We start from the raw sequence: 15,901 nt of genomic DNA on the forward strand, positions 1-15,901 counted from the left end.
ATAGTTACGTTCCGACGGCGACAGGCGATGAGAAAAATACGCGCATGGGTGGACCTTGTCGTCAGAGAGGGAGCGCTGAGAAAGGATGGCTCCCACGCCCACCTCTGACGCGTCAACCTCGACAACGAACTGTCTAGAGACGTCAGGTGTAACAAGGATAGGAGCGGATGTAAAACGATTCTTGAGGAGATCAAAAGCTCCCTGGGCGGAAACGGACCACTTAAAGCACGTCTTGACAGAAGTAAGGGCTGTGAGAGGAGCTGCCACCTGACCGAAATTACGGATGAAACGACGATAGAAGTTCGCGAAGCCGAGAAAGCGCTGCAGCTCGACGCGTGACTTAGGGACGGGCCAATCAATGACAGCTTGGACCTTAGCGGGATCCATCTTAATGCCTTCAGCGGAAATAACAGAACCGAGAAATGTGACGGAGGAGGCATGAAAAGTGCACTTCTCAGCCTTCACAAAAAGACAATTCTCTAAAAGGCGCTGGAGGACACGTCGAACGTGCTGAACATGAATCTGGAGTGACGGTGAAAAAATCAGGATATCGTCAAGGTAAACGAAAACAAAGATGTTCAGCATGTCTCTCAGGACATCATTGACTAATGCCTGAAAGACAGCTGGAGCGTTAGCGAGGCCGAAAGGAAGAACCCGGTATTCAAAGTGCCCTAACGGAGTGTTAAACGCCGTCTTCCACTCGTCCCCCTCCCTGATGCGCACGAGATGGTAAGCGTTACGAAGGTCCAACTTAGTGAAAAACCTGGCTCCCTGCAGGATCTCGAAGGCTGAAGACATAAGAGGAAGCGGATAACGATTCTTCACTGTTATGTCATTCAGCCCTCGATAATCTATGCAGGGGCGCAGAGACCCGTCCTTCTTCTTGACAAAAAAAAACCCCGCTCCGGCGGGAGAGGAGGAGGGGCTATGGTACCGGCGTCAAGAGCTACAGACAAATAATCTTCGAGAGCCTTACGTTCGGGAGCCGACAGAGAGTATAGTCTACCCCGGGGGGGGGTGGTTCCCGGAAGGAGATCAATACTACAATCATACGACCGGTGTGGAGGAAGAGAGGTGGCCCTGGACCGACTGAACACCGTGCGCAGATCGTGATATTCCTCCGGCACCCCTGTCAAATCACCAGGCTCCTCCTGTGAAGAAGAGACAGAGGAAACAGGAGGGATAGCAGACATTAAACATTTCACATGACAAGAGACGTTCCAGGAGAGGATAGAATTACTAGACCAATTAATGGAAGGATTATGACAAACTAGCCAGGGATGGCCCAAAACAACAGGTGTAAAAGGTGAACGAAAAATTAAAAAAGAAATGGTTTCACTATGATTACCAGAAACAGTGAGGGTTAAAGGTAGCGTCTCACGCTGAATCCTGGGGAGAGGACTACCATCCAGGGCGAACAAGGCCGTGGGCTCCTTTAACTGTCTGAGAGGAATGTCATGTTCCCGAGCCCAGGTCTCGTCCATAAAACAGCCCTCCGCCCCAGAGTCTATTAAGGCACTGCAGGAAGCTGACGAACCGGTCCAGCGTAGATGGACCGACAAGGTAGTGCAGGATCTTGAAGGAGAGACAGGAGTAGTAGCGCTCACCAGTAGCCCTCCGCTTACTGACGAGCTCTGGCCTTTTACTGGACATGAAGTGACAAAATGACCAGCGGAACCGCAATAGAGACAGAGGCGGTTGGTGATTCTCCGTTCCCTCTCCTTAGTCGAGATGCGGATACCTCCCAGCTGCATGGGCTCAGCACCCGAGCCGGCAGAGGAAGATGGTAGTGATGCGGAGAGGGAGGCGACGGAGAGCGCGAGCTCCTTTCCACGAGCTCGGTGACGAAGATCAACCCGTCGCTCAATGCGAATAGCGAGTTCAATCAAGGAATCCATGCTGGAAGGAACCTCCCGGGAGAGAATCTCATCCTTTACCTCTGCGCGGAAACCCTCCAGAAGACGAGCGAGCAAGGCCGGCTCGTTCCAGCCACTGGAGACAGCAAGAGTGCGAAACTCAATAGAGTAGTCTGTTATGGATCGATTGCCTTGACATAGGGAAGACAGGGCCCTGGAAGCCTCCTCCCCAAAAACAGATCGATCAAAAACCCGTATCATCTCCTCCTTAAAGTCTTGATACTGGTTAGTACACTCAGCCCTTGCCTCCCAGATTGCCGTGCCCCACTCACGAGCCCGTCCAATAAGGAGAGATATGACGTAGGCGACACGAGCAGTGCTCCTGGAGTAAGTGTTGGGCTGGAGAGAAAACACAATATCACACTGGGTGAGGAACGAGCGGCATTCAGTGGGCTCCCCAGAGTAACACGGCGGGTTATTGATTCTGGGCTCCGGAGATTCGAAAGCCCTGGAAGTGGCCGGTGGATCGAGGCGGAGATGGTGAACCTGTTCTGTGAGGTTGGAGACTTGGGTGGCCAGGGTCTCAACGGCATGTCGAGCAGCAGACACTTCCTGCTCGTGTCTGCCTAGCATCGCTCCCTGGATCCCGACGGCTGAGTGGAGAGGATCCGAAGTCGCTGGGTCCATTCTTGGTCGGATTCTTCTGTTATGGTGAGTGAATGAGGACCCAAAAGCGAACTAACTTAAACAGAGCTTCTTTAATAACCAAACATAGGTAGGCTCAGATAGACCGGCAGATTCCGACAGGACAGGACAAGGTTACAGCAAACATGACGATAGTCTGGCTCAGGCATGAAACACAACAAACAAGAATCCGACAAGGACAGGAACAGAAACAGAGAGAGATATAGGGACCTAATCAGAGGGAAAAAGGGAACAGGTGGGAAACGGGGTGAATGGGTAGTTAGAGGAGACAAGGAACAGCTGGGGGAAAGCGGGGGAGAAAAGGTAACCTAACAACGACCAGCAGAGGGAGACAGGGTGAAGGGAAAGGACAGAGACAAGACACAACATGACAGTACATGACAGGTACACCTCCAATTGACTCAAATTATGTTAGTTAGCCTATCAGAAGTTTCTAAAGCCATGAAATCATTTTATGGAATTTCCAAGTTTTTTAAAGGCACAGTCAACTTAGAGTTTGTAAACTTCTGACCTACTGGAATTGTGATTAAGTGAAATAATCTATGTGTATACAATTGTTGGAAAACGTACTTGTGTCATGCACAAAATAGATGTCCTAACCGACTTGCCAAAACTATAGTTTGTTAACAAGACATTTGTGGAGTGGTTGAAAAATGAGTTTTTATGAGTCCAACCTAAGTGTATGTAAACTTCCAACTTCAACTGTATATATTTATAACCATTTTCTTTTTAAACAATCTTGGTCTTTAATGCAGGGCCGACAGACATGTTCCTTACTTTTCCCCCTTCCACTTGATAAAGGTTCCAATTGATAGCGTCTTTTCATAAACCATGTGCCATGGAATCGGTACATTGAAAATCTCTTCTCAACTATTTTGCGATCTATATTTTATTTATTTTTATTTCACCTTTATTTAACCAGGTAGGCCAGCTGAGAACAAGTTATCCTTTACAAATGCGACTTGGCCAAGATAAAGCAAATCAGTGCAACAACATCAACAACACAGAGTTACACATAAACAAATGTACAGTCAACAACACAATAGAAAAATATTGGACAGTGTGTGCAAATGTAGAAGAGTAGGGAGGTAAGGCAATAAATAGTCCACGGAGGCAAAATAATTACAATTTAGCATTAACACTGGAGGGATAGATGTGCAGATGATGTGCAAGTAGAGATACTGGGGTGAAAAAGAGCAAGAGGATAAGTAACAATATGGGGATGAGGTAGTTGGGTGTGCTATTTACGGATTGGCTGTGTACAGGTACAGTGATCTGCTCTGGCAGCTGATGCTTAAAGTTAGAGAGGGAGAAATAAGACTCCAGCTTCAGTAATTTTTGCAATTCGTTCCAGTCATTGGCAGCAAGGCGGCCAAAGAAAGTGTTTGGGGGTGACCAGTGAAATATACCTGCTGGAGTGCTACGGGTGTGTGTTGCTGTGGTGACCAGTGAGCTGAGATAAGGCAGGGTTTACCTAGCATAGATTTATAGTTGACCTGGTTTGGTGACGAATATGTTGTGAGGGACAGCCAACGAGAGCCAACGAGAGCATACAGGTCGCAGTGGTGGGTAGTATATGGGGCTTTGGTGACAAAACGGATGGCACTGTGATAGACTACATCCAATTTGCTAAGTAGAGTGTTGGAGGCTATTTTGTAAATTACCTCGCCGAAGTCAAGGATTGGTAGACTAGTCAGTTTTACGAGGTTATGTTTGGCAGCATGAATGAAGGAGGCTTTGATGCAAAATAGGAAGCCAATTCTAGATCTAATTTTGGAATGTGAGTCTGGAAGGAGTTTACAGTCTAACCAGACACCTAGGTATTTGTAGTTGTCCACATATTCTAAGTCAGAACTGTCCAGAGTAGTGATGCCAGTCGGGTGGGAGGTTGCGGGCAGCAATCGGTTGAAGAGCGTGCACTTAGTTTAACTTGCATTTAAAAAGCAGTTGGCCTCGAAAGAGTGTTGTACTGCATTGAAGCTCGTTTGGAGGTTTGTTAGCACAGTGTCCAAGGAAGGGCCAGAAGTATACAGAATGGTGTCGTCTGCGTAGAGGTGGATCAGAGAATCACCAGCAGCAAGAGCGACATCATTGATATATACAGAGAAAAGAGTCGGCCCGAGAATTGAACCCTGTGGCACCCCCATAGAGACTGCCAGAGGTCCGGACAACAGGCCCTCCGATTTGACACACTGAACTCTACCTGAGAAGAAGTTGGTGAACCAGGCGAGGCAGTCATTTGAGAAGCCAAGGCTATTGAGTCTGCCGATATGAATGCGGTGATTGACAGAGTCAAAAGCCTTGGCCAGGTCGATGAAGACGGCTGCACAGTACTGTCTTTAATCGATGGTGGTTATGATATTGTTTAGGACCTTGAGCGTGGCTGAGGTGCACCCATGACCAGCTCTGAAACCAGATTGCATAGTGGAGAAGGTACGGTGGGATTCGAAATGGTCGGTGATCTTTTTGTTAATAACTTGGCTTTCGAAGATTTTAGAAAGGCAGGGCAGGATGGATATAGGTCTATAACAGTTTGGGTCTAGAGTGTCTCCCCCTCTGAAGATGGGGATGACCACGGCAGCTTTGCAATCTTTGGGGATCTCAGACGATACAAAAGAGAGGTTGAATAGGCTAGTAATAGGGGTTGCAACAATTTCGGTGGATCATTTCTAGAAAGGGAGGATCCAGATTGTCTAGCCCGGCTGATTTGTAGGGATCCAGATTTTGCAGCTCTTTAGGAACATCAGCTGTCTGGATTTGGGTGAAGGAGAAGCGGGGGCGGGCGGGGAGGGGGGGGGGGGGTGCTGAGATGTTGGCCGAGGTAGGGGTAGCCAGGTGGAAAGCATGGCCAGCCATAGAGAAATGCTTATTGAAATGATCGGTTATTGTACATTTATCGGGGGTGACAATGTTTCCAATCCTCAGTGCAGTGGGCAGCTGGGATTAGGTGTTCTTATTTTCCATGGACTTTACAGTGTCCCAAAACGTTTTGGAATTAGTGCTACAGGATGCAAATATATGTTTGAAAAAGCTAGCCTTAGATTTCCTAACTGACTGTGTATATTGGTTCCTGACTTCCCAGAATTTTTTTTGAATGGGGGATGCTTATTTAAGATGGTGAGGAAAGCACTTTTAAAGAGCAACCAGGCATCCTCTACTGACGGGATGAGGTCAATATCCTTCTAGGATACCCGGGCCAGGTCGATTAGAAAGGCCTGCTCGCTGAAGTGTTTTTTTTTGTTTTTTTTTTTGAATTTTACCCCTTTTTCTCCCCAATTTCGTAGTATCCAATTGTTGTAGTAGCTACTATCTTGTCTCATCGCTACAACTCCCGTACGGGCTCGGGAGAGACGAAGGTTGAAAGTCATGCGTCCTCCGATACACAACCAACCAAGCCGCTGCTTCGCTGAAGTGTTTTAGGGAGTGTTTGACAGTGTTGAGGGGTGGTCGTTTGACTGCAGACCCATTACGCAAGCAGGCAATGAGGCAATGATCGCTGAGATCCTGTTTGAAGACAGCAGAGGTGTAATTAGAGGGCAAGTTGGTCAGGATCATATCTAAGAGGGTGCCCATGGTTACGGATTTAGGGTTGTACCTGGTGGGTTCATTGATAATTTGTATGAGATTGAGGGCATCTAGCTTAGATTGTAGGACGGCCGGGGTGTTAAGGATGTCCCAGTTTAGGTCACCTAACAGTACGAACTCTGAAGATAGATGGGGGGCAATCAATTCACATATGGTGTCCAGGGTACAGCTGGGGGCTGAACGGGGTCTATAACAAGCAGCAACAGTGAGAGACTTGTTTAAGGAAAGGTGGATTTTTAAAAGTAGAAGCTCGAATTGTTTGGGCACAGAACTGGATAGTATGACAGAACTCTCCAGGCTATCTCTGCAGTAGACTGCAACTCCGCCCCCTTTGGCAGTTCTATCTTGTCAGAAGATGTTATAGTTAGGGATGGAAATTTCAGGATTTTTGGTGGCCTTCTTAAGCCAGGATTCAGACATGGCTAGGACATCTGGGTTGGTGGAGTGTGCTAAAGCAGTGAATAAAACAAACTTAGGGAGGAGGCTTATAATGTTAACATGCATGAAACCAAGGCTTTTACTGTTACAGAAGTCAACAAATGAGAGCGCCTGTAGAATGGGAGTGGTGCTGGGGGCTGCAGGGCCTGGGTTAACCTCTACATCACCAGAGGAAGAGAGGAGGAGTAGGATAAGGGTACGGCTAAAGGCTATAAGAACTGGTCGTCTAGTACGTTCGGAACAGAGAGTAAAAGGAGCAGATTTCTGTGCGCGGAAGAATAGATTCAAGGCGTAATGTACAGACAAGGGTATGGTAGGATGTGAATACAGTGGAGGTAAACCTAGGCATTGAGTGACGACGAGAGGTTTTGTCTCTAAACCCCCTCGGACGGTTACGTCGTCAGACCAGCCATGATGGATTGGCGGAGCTCCGTGTCGGCAGTAAAAGGGTGCAGGCCAATTGGCAAAATAGGTATTGTAGCCAAAGAATTGGCTGATGGACCTTTTCAGCTAGCCGGAAATGAGCCTAGCTCCAGGCTAGCTCCAGGCTAACTGGTGCTTGCTTAGGGACAGAGACGTTAGCCAGGAGTAGCCACTCAGATAGCAGCTAGCTAGCTGCACTGATCCGGTGTAAAGGTTCAGAGCTTACGGTAGGAATCTGGAGATGTGGAGATGTGGTAGAGAAAAAGCAGTCCGATATGCTCTGGGTTGATATCGCGTTGTGCAGACTGGCAGGGATTGACTGGGTTGATGTTTGAGTTAACGGTGATGACTGCTAGCAGTGGCTAACTGACTACTAGCTAGTAGCTAGTTAGCTGGCTAGCTTCTGATGGGGATTCTGATTATAAAGTGTAAAAAATAGCAGATCCGTACCACATTAGGTGAGGCGGGTTGCAGGAGAGTATGTTCAGTCCGTAGATGGAAATTGAGATAAAAAACATAAAAAATATATCCGAAATGTATACGAAGAAAAATAAATATACATGGGACGGGACAAGACAAACAGACGTCTGACTGCTACACCATCTTGGATCACTTCACTGTATATCACTATGACACAGCTGTCAATTTTTTGGGTCCTTGAATGAAACTGATATTTTTATTTATCACAATTTTCTTTAACCAATTTTGGTCTTTAATGCAGGGCCGACAGACAAGTTCCTTACTTTCTCCCCCTTCCACTTGATAAAGCTTCCAATTCATAATTTTTTCTTTAGTATATTTGAATTTAACCACAATATTTGTTGTATTATTTGTTCTGTATTTTCTGGTGGATTGAACTGAAATTGCAACCATCTTCTATGGCTTGTTTAAAAAATAACGATATTTTGGAGATGATTTCATTTTCAAATAACCAAAGTGAGCGGTTGTAATCTGAATAAAAGGAAAAAGTCCATTATTGAACTTCGTGTGAGACAATAGGCCCTTTAATTTTGTCTGGCTTGCCATTAAAAAAAAATCACAAAAAAAATTGCTCATATAATTTTAACAGGTCGCTAGGTGTAGGCAAAACCATAAGCAATTAGGTAAACTGTGATTTGACTAAAGAGTTAATCAGGGTGATTTTTCCACAAATAGACAGGTATTTTCATCAAGGAGTCCACAAAAATGAGGTGGAGTTCCAGAGCTCACAGGTGTGCCTGGCATGGATTGTGACTCCATCTCGTTCCTCACCCTCTTCAATGCGTCATTCTCCGCCTGACTCTCTGCCAATGACGAAAGACTCTCCTCCAAAACCACCTGGGTCTTGTCCAATGCATCAGCTGATTCATTTTACAATCACGGCTAAAGCGATTTAATTAAGGGTTTCAGTTAGGACAATATGGCGCTGTTCAACGGGACCGGTCGGAAGTAGGCCTTAGCTACTAAGGGACTGCAAGTGAAGAGCAAAATAATCCTAACATTTCCAAATAAAAATCTGATTGATTTATCAGTGGTGCAGGGGTCTAATGCACTGCATCTCAGTTCCTGGTTCGAATCCAGGCTGCATCACATCCGACTATGATTGGGAGTCCCATAGGGGGAGCACAATATGCCCAGTGTTGTCCAGGTTTGGCCGGAGTAGGCCATCTTTGTAAATAAAAATTAGTTCTTAACTGACTTGCCCAAGACCAGTCCCCATGCTCTGTCATTCAATGATATGTATTCCCTTTTGTCCTGCTGATAGTTGAAATAAACATCTGCATTTTGAAAGAGTATTTTTATCATTTTATTAACGAAAGCATAAATTCTGTACAGTATGTGCTTGATCTGACATTTTGCGGTTGCATGAGATTACTAGTTACAAATGTAAAACTTTAGAGTACTAAATAAATTGCAAATTTGGGGGATTTCTTTTCACACCTACTGTAGCCGAGCTATTACACTATTATTCTGCCCTTGAGTTGCGTTCCCATGTAAAAAACTAGACAGATAGCTAACAACTAAGTCTTCAATAAAACTCCCAAGGCGTGACTTTTCTTGAATGAATATACTGAAAACGTTTATGTTGTGAAACTGCAAAATACAGAAAATAATATACTTTAATATTCAATTCACACCGACATACTGTAGCTGTACATTAAACATTTGAAGTTGCATAAATACAAAGCATGCGCTAGGGTACCATGCATCTGGCACGATGCCAAACCATATAGCTAATTGTTACTCATATGGTAATTGGCTCCTTTCATTACTCTAATAATGTACAACCATCTATGTAGAATAACAAAGCATATTACACTAGAAACAGTAACAAAACTACAGTATTGTATATTTTACAATTCGTTTGCATGACGCACGAGCAAAGTAATACAGCTAACGACATACATTAAAGGCATTTTGTGAGTAAATGCAACCAACCAACATTGATATGTAAGCAACTCTATCAATAACAAGATTATCATCATTAGCTAAATGCTTGAATCGAATTTACAAACAAATATTTTCCAAGGCTGAAGCGTGACAAGCTACTTCTATGCGTGCAGAACAAATTCTCTACTTCCTGTTTGCGTAGTCTTTCTAAGTACCAGAAAGCTCCACTAGGGGGCAAATAACACCATTGAACACAATGAAAATCCAATTTAACCATTGTAATAAAATAATCTGTTACCTTCTAACAGGATGGCAGCACAACTATCCTTTTGTAAAGGTTGAAGAGTCTATTGTTGTGCTAATAGCCCATCCTGGAAACGGTGTTTGCAGAACTCACAGCCTGCTACACTTGTGAAAAACAAAATGCCTCCAGCTGTCCATCACTACTGTAAATAAAAACACAGATTCTTTTAGGGGCTTTTAATTAATTAGAATGCAGGGTTAATAATAATAATAATAATTTTGACAAATAAATGACAAATCAATTCGTTTTCCGATTTTCGTTTTTCAAATTTAAAAACAAAAAAATGAGCCGTTTTCCGTTTTTTCCAAGTCATCTTTAGAATCAAATAACCAATTATCCATAAGCACATAGACCATTTTTGTTCAACCTCCCTTTACTCAGAATATATCATTTTCATAGTCATGGCATGCTTTGTGAAAGAGCTATTCAAGATTGAAATATTAGATCCTATTATTTAAAACAAAAACAAAAAAAGTGAGGATTTTTATCCCTCCAACCCTGTTTCAGAATATACCTTATTCAAAGTTATGGCATGCTTGGTTCAATAGCTATTTACGAGAGAATATCCACCAAATATCCAGTAAAAAACGAATTTAGCATCGGCGCTAAACCGAGCCCACGCCCTCTCAGAAGCCCTTCCCCTAACGTCTAGCCTACAGTCCCAGGAGTCTCTACTTTGTGCGCATGTGCAGAGAAACTACCGCTTGTTATTATTGTAAGAATAATTCCTCTTATGAAAATGGCGTCGAGTCAGGGAGGTGTGGGAGCTGTAACTGCTCTTCCAAACCATCACTTATCCAACGGACCTCACTGGAACCCGGGGATCAACCAGCATCAGCTCCACACGGCCCGGAGTTTAGACCGCGCTCTGGAGGATGCTGTGTGCTCAGGGACGTTGAATCTTAGCGGGAGGAAGCTGAGAGACTACCCTGGACTGTGCTATGATCTTACTGATACAACGCAGGCAGGTGGGTTTCCGAAGTGCTCGCTGTTCCTGAGACCCGCTGGCTTCAGCTGGTTGAACAAATAGGCGTGCCATGCAACAAGGTAGCAAAATGTGTATACAATTGAACGTGGTGCGCACTATTATATTAGCCTACCATGAGCTATTTTCACAAACAGCTCTGTTTGATGAATTGTGCAATAGACACAGTGTTGCATTGGCTTTCGTATCGTGGTGTCTAAGCAAGGAATAGAATGGCTGAGCTGAATGTGTAAAAATGTGCCATAGTATTCACGTTCTCTACAATTGTGATTGCAATGCCGCGGCAACGGCTTGTTTAGTTGTTTTGATCGTTTACTCCCCAATCGCTCCCTTGTTGATACCATATGCATGAATGAAATGACAAGCGCAACTAAGTCAGGGCGATAGAGTGGCTTTACATTAACCTACATTTAGATGGTGAGTAGCCTGGCTAGGTGAAGCACATTATTAGCGAATGGGAAGATGAATCGTAAAACCTTGCCCAATGAATATTTATGCATGTTCACTGATATGCTATTTTGTCTCCGGCAGACGAAGACAAAAGATACGCCGTCTCCATAGCCACAATGATGGGTGTATAGGCGCATTACCCCCTTAGGGATGTACGAGATCGATTTGGATTGAACAGACACATTCGTTTAATTTCTGTTGAATCATAATTTTAAGTGAATAGATATGAAATTAGTAAATGTATATTTTATTCTCAAGAGGTCAAATATCACATGTCGATTTGAGAGTACAATGTATGCTGTTCATGTGGTTGAACACATAGCAGGCCTATACTATACACTATCAATAGCCTACAGTTTATTGAATCCATGTAGATGTAGCTTATGTATGTTTTGGCAGAATTGAAGCATTAATTTGTCTTATGAAATGATGATGCTGCTGGATTCCCAGACTGCAGGGTCTAATAGCCAACTGTACATCATGCATGTGGTGCCTGATTGTGTGGCCTCTGAAGCCAGGTGGTGGAATTATTGATGGTGGTGATGAGACAGAATGCAGTTAAACATACTGAGCTTCATGTTTGTTATTACTTGGCTGGACAATTTTTATGGCCTTCCTCTGACACTGCCTGGTGTAGAGGTCCTGGATGGCAGGTAGCTTTGCCCCAGTGATGTACTGGGCCGTACGCACTAACCTCTGTAGTGCCTTGCGATCGGAGGCCGAGCAGTTGCCATACCAGGCAGTGATGCAAGCAGTCAGGATGGTGCAGAGGTAGAACCTTTTGAGGATCTGAGGACCCATGCCAAATCTTTTCAGTCTCCTGAGGGGGAATAGGTGTTGTCGTACCCTCTTCATGACTGTCTTGGTGTGCTTGGACCATTTTTAGTTTGTTGGTGATGTGGACACCAAGGAACTTGAGGCTCTCAACCGGCTCCACTACAGCCCCGTCGATGAGAAGGGGGCGTGATCGGTCCTCTTTTTCCTGTGGTCCACAATCATCTCCTTTGTCTTGATCACGTTGAGGGAGAGGTTGTTGTCCTTGCACCACATGGCCTGGTCTCTGACCTCCTCCCTATAGGCTGTCTCGTCGTTGTCGGTGATCAGGCCTACCACTGTTGTGTCATCGGCAAACTTGATGATGGTGTTGGAGTCGTGCCTGGCTATGCAGTCATGAGTGAACAGGGAGTACACAAGGGGTCTGAGCATGCACCCCTGAGAGGCCCCTGTGTTGAGGATCAGCATGGCGGATGTGTTGTTCCCTAACCTTACCACTTGGGGGTAGCCCGTCAGGAAGTCCAGGATCCAGTTGCAGAGGGAGGTGTTTAGTCCCTTATTGATGAGGGCACTATGGTGTTGAACGCTGAGCGGCCAATAGCATTCTCACATAGGTTATTCCTTTTGTCCAGGTGGGAATGGGCAGTGTGGAGTGCAATAGAGATTGCATCATCTGTAGATTTGTTAGGGCGTTATGCAAATTGGAGTGGGTCTAGGGTTTCTGGGATAATGGTGTTGATGTGAGCCATGACCAGCCTTTTAAAGGACTTCATGGCTACAGATGTGAGTGCTACGGGTCGGTAGTCATTTAGGCAGGTTACCTTTAGTGTTCTTGGGCACAGGGACTATGGTTGTCTGCTTAAAACATGTTGGTGTTACAGACTCGGACAGGGAGAGGTTGAAAATGTCAGTGAAGACACTTGCCAGTTGGTCAGCACATGCTCGGAGTACACGTCCTGGTAATCCGTCTGGCCCTGGGGCCTTGTGAATGTTGACGTGTTTAAAGGTCTTACTCATATCGGCTGTGGAGAGCGTGATCACAGAGTCTTCCGGAACAGCTTGTGCTTTCATGCATGTTTCAGTGTTATTTGCTTCGAAACGACCGTAGAAGTCATTTAGCTCATCTGGTAGGCTCGTGTCACTGGGCAGCTCTCGGCTGTGCTTCCCTTTGTAGTAGAGGTCGACCGATTTATGATTTTTCAACGAAGATACCGATACCAATTATTGGAGGACCAAAAAAGCAGATACCGATTAATCGGCCAATATTTTTTTTTTATTTTTTTATATGTATTTGTAATAATGACAATTACAACAATACTGAATGAACACTTATTTTAACTTAATAAAATACATAAATAAAATCAATTTAGCCTCAAGTAGATAATGAAACATGTTCAATTTGGTTTAAATAATGCAAAAACAAAGTGTTGGAGAAGAACGTAAAAGTGCAATATGTGCTAACGTTTCAGTTCCTTGCTCAGAACATGAGAACATATGAAAGCTGGTGGTTCCTTTTAACATGAGTCTTCAATATTCCCAGGTAAGAAGTTTTAGGTTGTAGTTATTATAGGACTATTTCCCTGTATACCATTTGTATTTCATTAACCTTTGACTATTGGATGTTCTTCTAGGCACTTTAGTATTGCCAGTGTAACAGTATAGCCTCCGTCCCTCTCCTCGCCCGTACCTGGGCTCGAACCAGCAACACAACGACAACAGCCACCACATCGAAGCAGCGTTACCCATGCAGAGCAAGGGAAACAACCACTCCAAGGCTCAGAGCGAGTGAAGTTTGAAACGCTATTAGCGCGCGCTAACTAGCCAGCCATTTCACTTCGGTCACACCAGCCTCATCTCGGGAGTTGATAGGTTTGAAGTCATAAACAGCGCAATGATTGATGCTCAACGAAGAGCTGCTGGCAAAACGCACGAAAGTGCTGTTTGAGTTAATGTTTACGTGCCTGCTTCTGCCTACCACCGCTCAGTCAGATACTTAGATACTTGTATGCTTGTATGCTCAGTCAGATTACATGCAACACAGGACACGCTAGATAATATCTAGTAATATCATCAACCATGTAGTTAACTAGTGATTATGATTGATTGTTTTTTATAAGATAAGTTTAATGCTAGCTAGCAACTTACCTTGGCTTACTGCGTTTGCGTAACAGGCAGTCTCCTTGTGGTGTGCAACGAGAGAGAGGCAGGTCCTTATTGCGTTGGACTAGTTAACTGTAAGGTTGCAAGATTGAATCCCCCGAGCTGACAAGGTGAAAATCTGTCTTTCTGCCCCTGAACGAGGCAGTTAACCCACCGTTCCTAAGTAGTAAAAAAAAGTAGTTTTTTTGGCAAATCGGCGATCAAAAATACAGATTTCCGATTGTTATGAAAACTTGAAATCGGCCCTAATTAATCGGCCATTCCGATTAATTGGTCGACCTCTACTTTGTAGTCTATAATGGTTTGCAAGCCCTGCCACATCCAACGAACACCAGTGCCGGTGTAGTACGATTCGATCTTAGTCCTGTATTGATGCTTTGCCTGTTTGATAGTTTGTCTGAGGGCATAGCGGGATTTCTTATAAGCTTCCGGGTTAGAGTCCCACTTCTTGAAAGAGTCAGCTCTAGCCTTTAACTCAGTGCAGATGTTGCCTGTAATCCATGTCTTCTGGTTGGGGTATGTATGTACGGTCACTGTGGGGATGACATCATCGATGCACTTATTGATAAAGCCCATGACTGATGTTGTGTATTCCTCAATGCCATCGGAGGAATCCCGGAACATATTCCAGTCTGTGCTAGCAAAACAGTCCTGTAGCTTAGCATCTGCTTCATCTGACCACTTTTTTATTGTTCAAGTTATTGGTGCTTCCTGCTTTAATTTTTGCTTGTAAGCAGGAATCGGGAGGATAGAATTATGGTCAGATTTGCCAAATGGAGGGCAAGGGAGAGCTTTGTTTGCATCTCTATGTGAGTTTTTTTTTTCCCCCTCTGGTTTCACCTTTAACATGCTGATAGAAATTTGGTAAGATCAGTTTATGTTTCCCTGCATTAAAGTCTCCGGCCACTAGGAGCGCCGCCTCTGGGTGAGCATTTTCCTGTTTGCTTGTGGCTGAATACAGCTCATTTAGTGCAGTCTTTGTGCCAGCATCAGTCTGTGGTGGTATGTAGACAGCTACGACATATACAAATAAAAACTCTCTAGGTAGATAGAGTATCTCATGATAAGCTGTAGACCACACCTACTCAGGTGAGCAAAACCTTGAGACTTCCTTAGATATTGTGCACCAGCTGTTTATTTACAAAAATACATAGTCCCTTGCCCCTTATCTTACCAGATGCTGCTGTTCTATCCTGCCGGTACAGCGCACAACCAGCCGGCTGTATGTTGATAATGTTGTCATTCAGCCACGAATCCGTGAAGCATAAGATATTACAGTTTTGAATGTCCTGTTGGTAGTTTAATCTTCCACGTAGGTCATCGATTTTATTTTCCAAAGATTGCACGTTTGCTAGCAGAATGGAAGGCAGTTGGGGTTTATTCAATCACCTATGAGTTCTCAGAAGGCAGCCCGCCCACCGGCCCCTTTTTCTCCGACTTCTCTTCAGGCAAATGACAGAGATCTGGGCCTGTTCCCGGGAAAGCAATATGTCATTCAGGTTGGGCTCGTCGGACTCGTTAAAGGAAAAAAAGGATTCTGCCAGTTCGTGGTGAGTAATCGCAGTTCTGATGTCCAGAAGTTATTTTCAGTCATAAGAGACCATATCAGCAACATGTACAAAATAAGTTACAAACACCACAAAGAAACAAACAAAAAAACACAATTGGATAGGAACATGTAAAACGTCAACATTCTTCTCCAGCGCCATCTTAGCTGGCAAGCCTGCAAAAAAATCACTGAAGCTGGTGACTCATATCTCCCTCACTAGCTTTAAGCACCAGCTGTCAGAGCAGCTTACAGATCACTGCTGCACCTGTACATAGCCCATCTGTAAATAGCCCATCCAACTA

General features: G+C 44.6%; 1 protein-coding gene across 7 annotated transcripts in view; it reads left to right on the top strand.

Annotated features, from left to right (window-relative positions):
* The first annotated feature begins 10,316 nt into the window (after window positions 1-10,316).
* LOC110534027 (leucine-rich repeat and calponin homology domain-containing protein 2) overlaps window positions 10,317-15,901 on the top strand; it is an 84,340-nt gene continuing 78,755 nt past the window's right edge. For 6 of the 7 annotated variants that reach the window (XM_090186807.1, XM_036990424.2, XM_090186808.1 and 3 more), the window contains exon 1: window positions 10,317-10,649. In XM_090186807.1, coding sequence (XP_090042933.1) covers window positions 10,415-10,649 — 235 coding nt within the window. In that variant the 5' untranslated portion in view covers window positions 10,317-10,414. The remainder of the gene's footprint in view (window positions 10,650-15,901) is intronic. The other variant, XM_036990423.2, reaches the window with a different exon arrangement.

The sequence above is a fragment of the Oncorhynchus mykiss genome, chromosome 10, assembly GCF_057628025.1.
Source record: "Oncorhynchus mykiss isolate SJ-2025 chromosome 10, ASM5762802v1, whole genome shotgun sequence".
In the NCBI taxonomy this organism is placed as follows: Eukaryota; Metazoa; Chordata; class Actinopteri; order Salmoniformes; family Salmonidae; genus Oncorhynchus; species Oncorhynchus mykiss.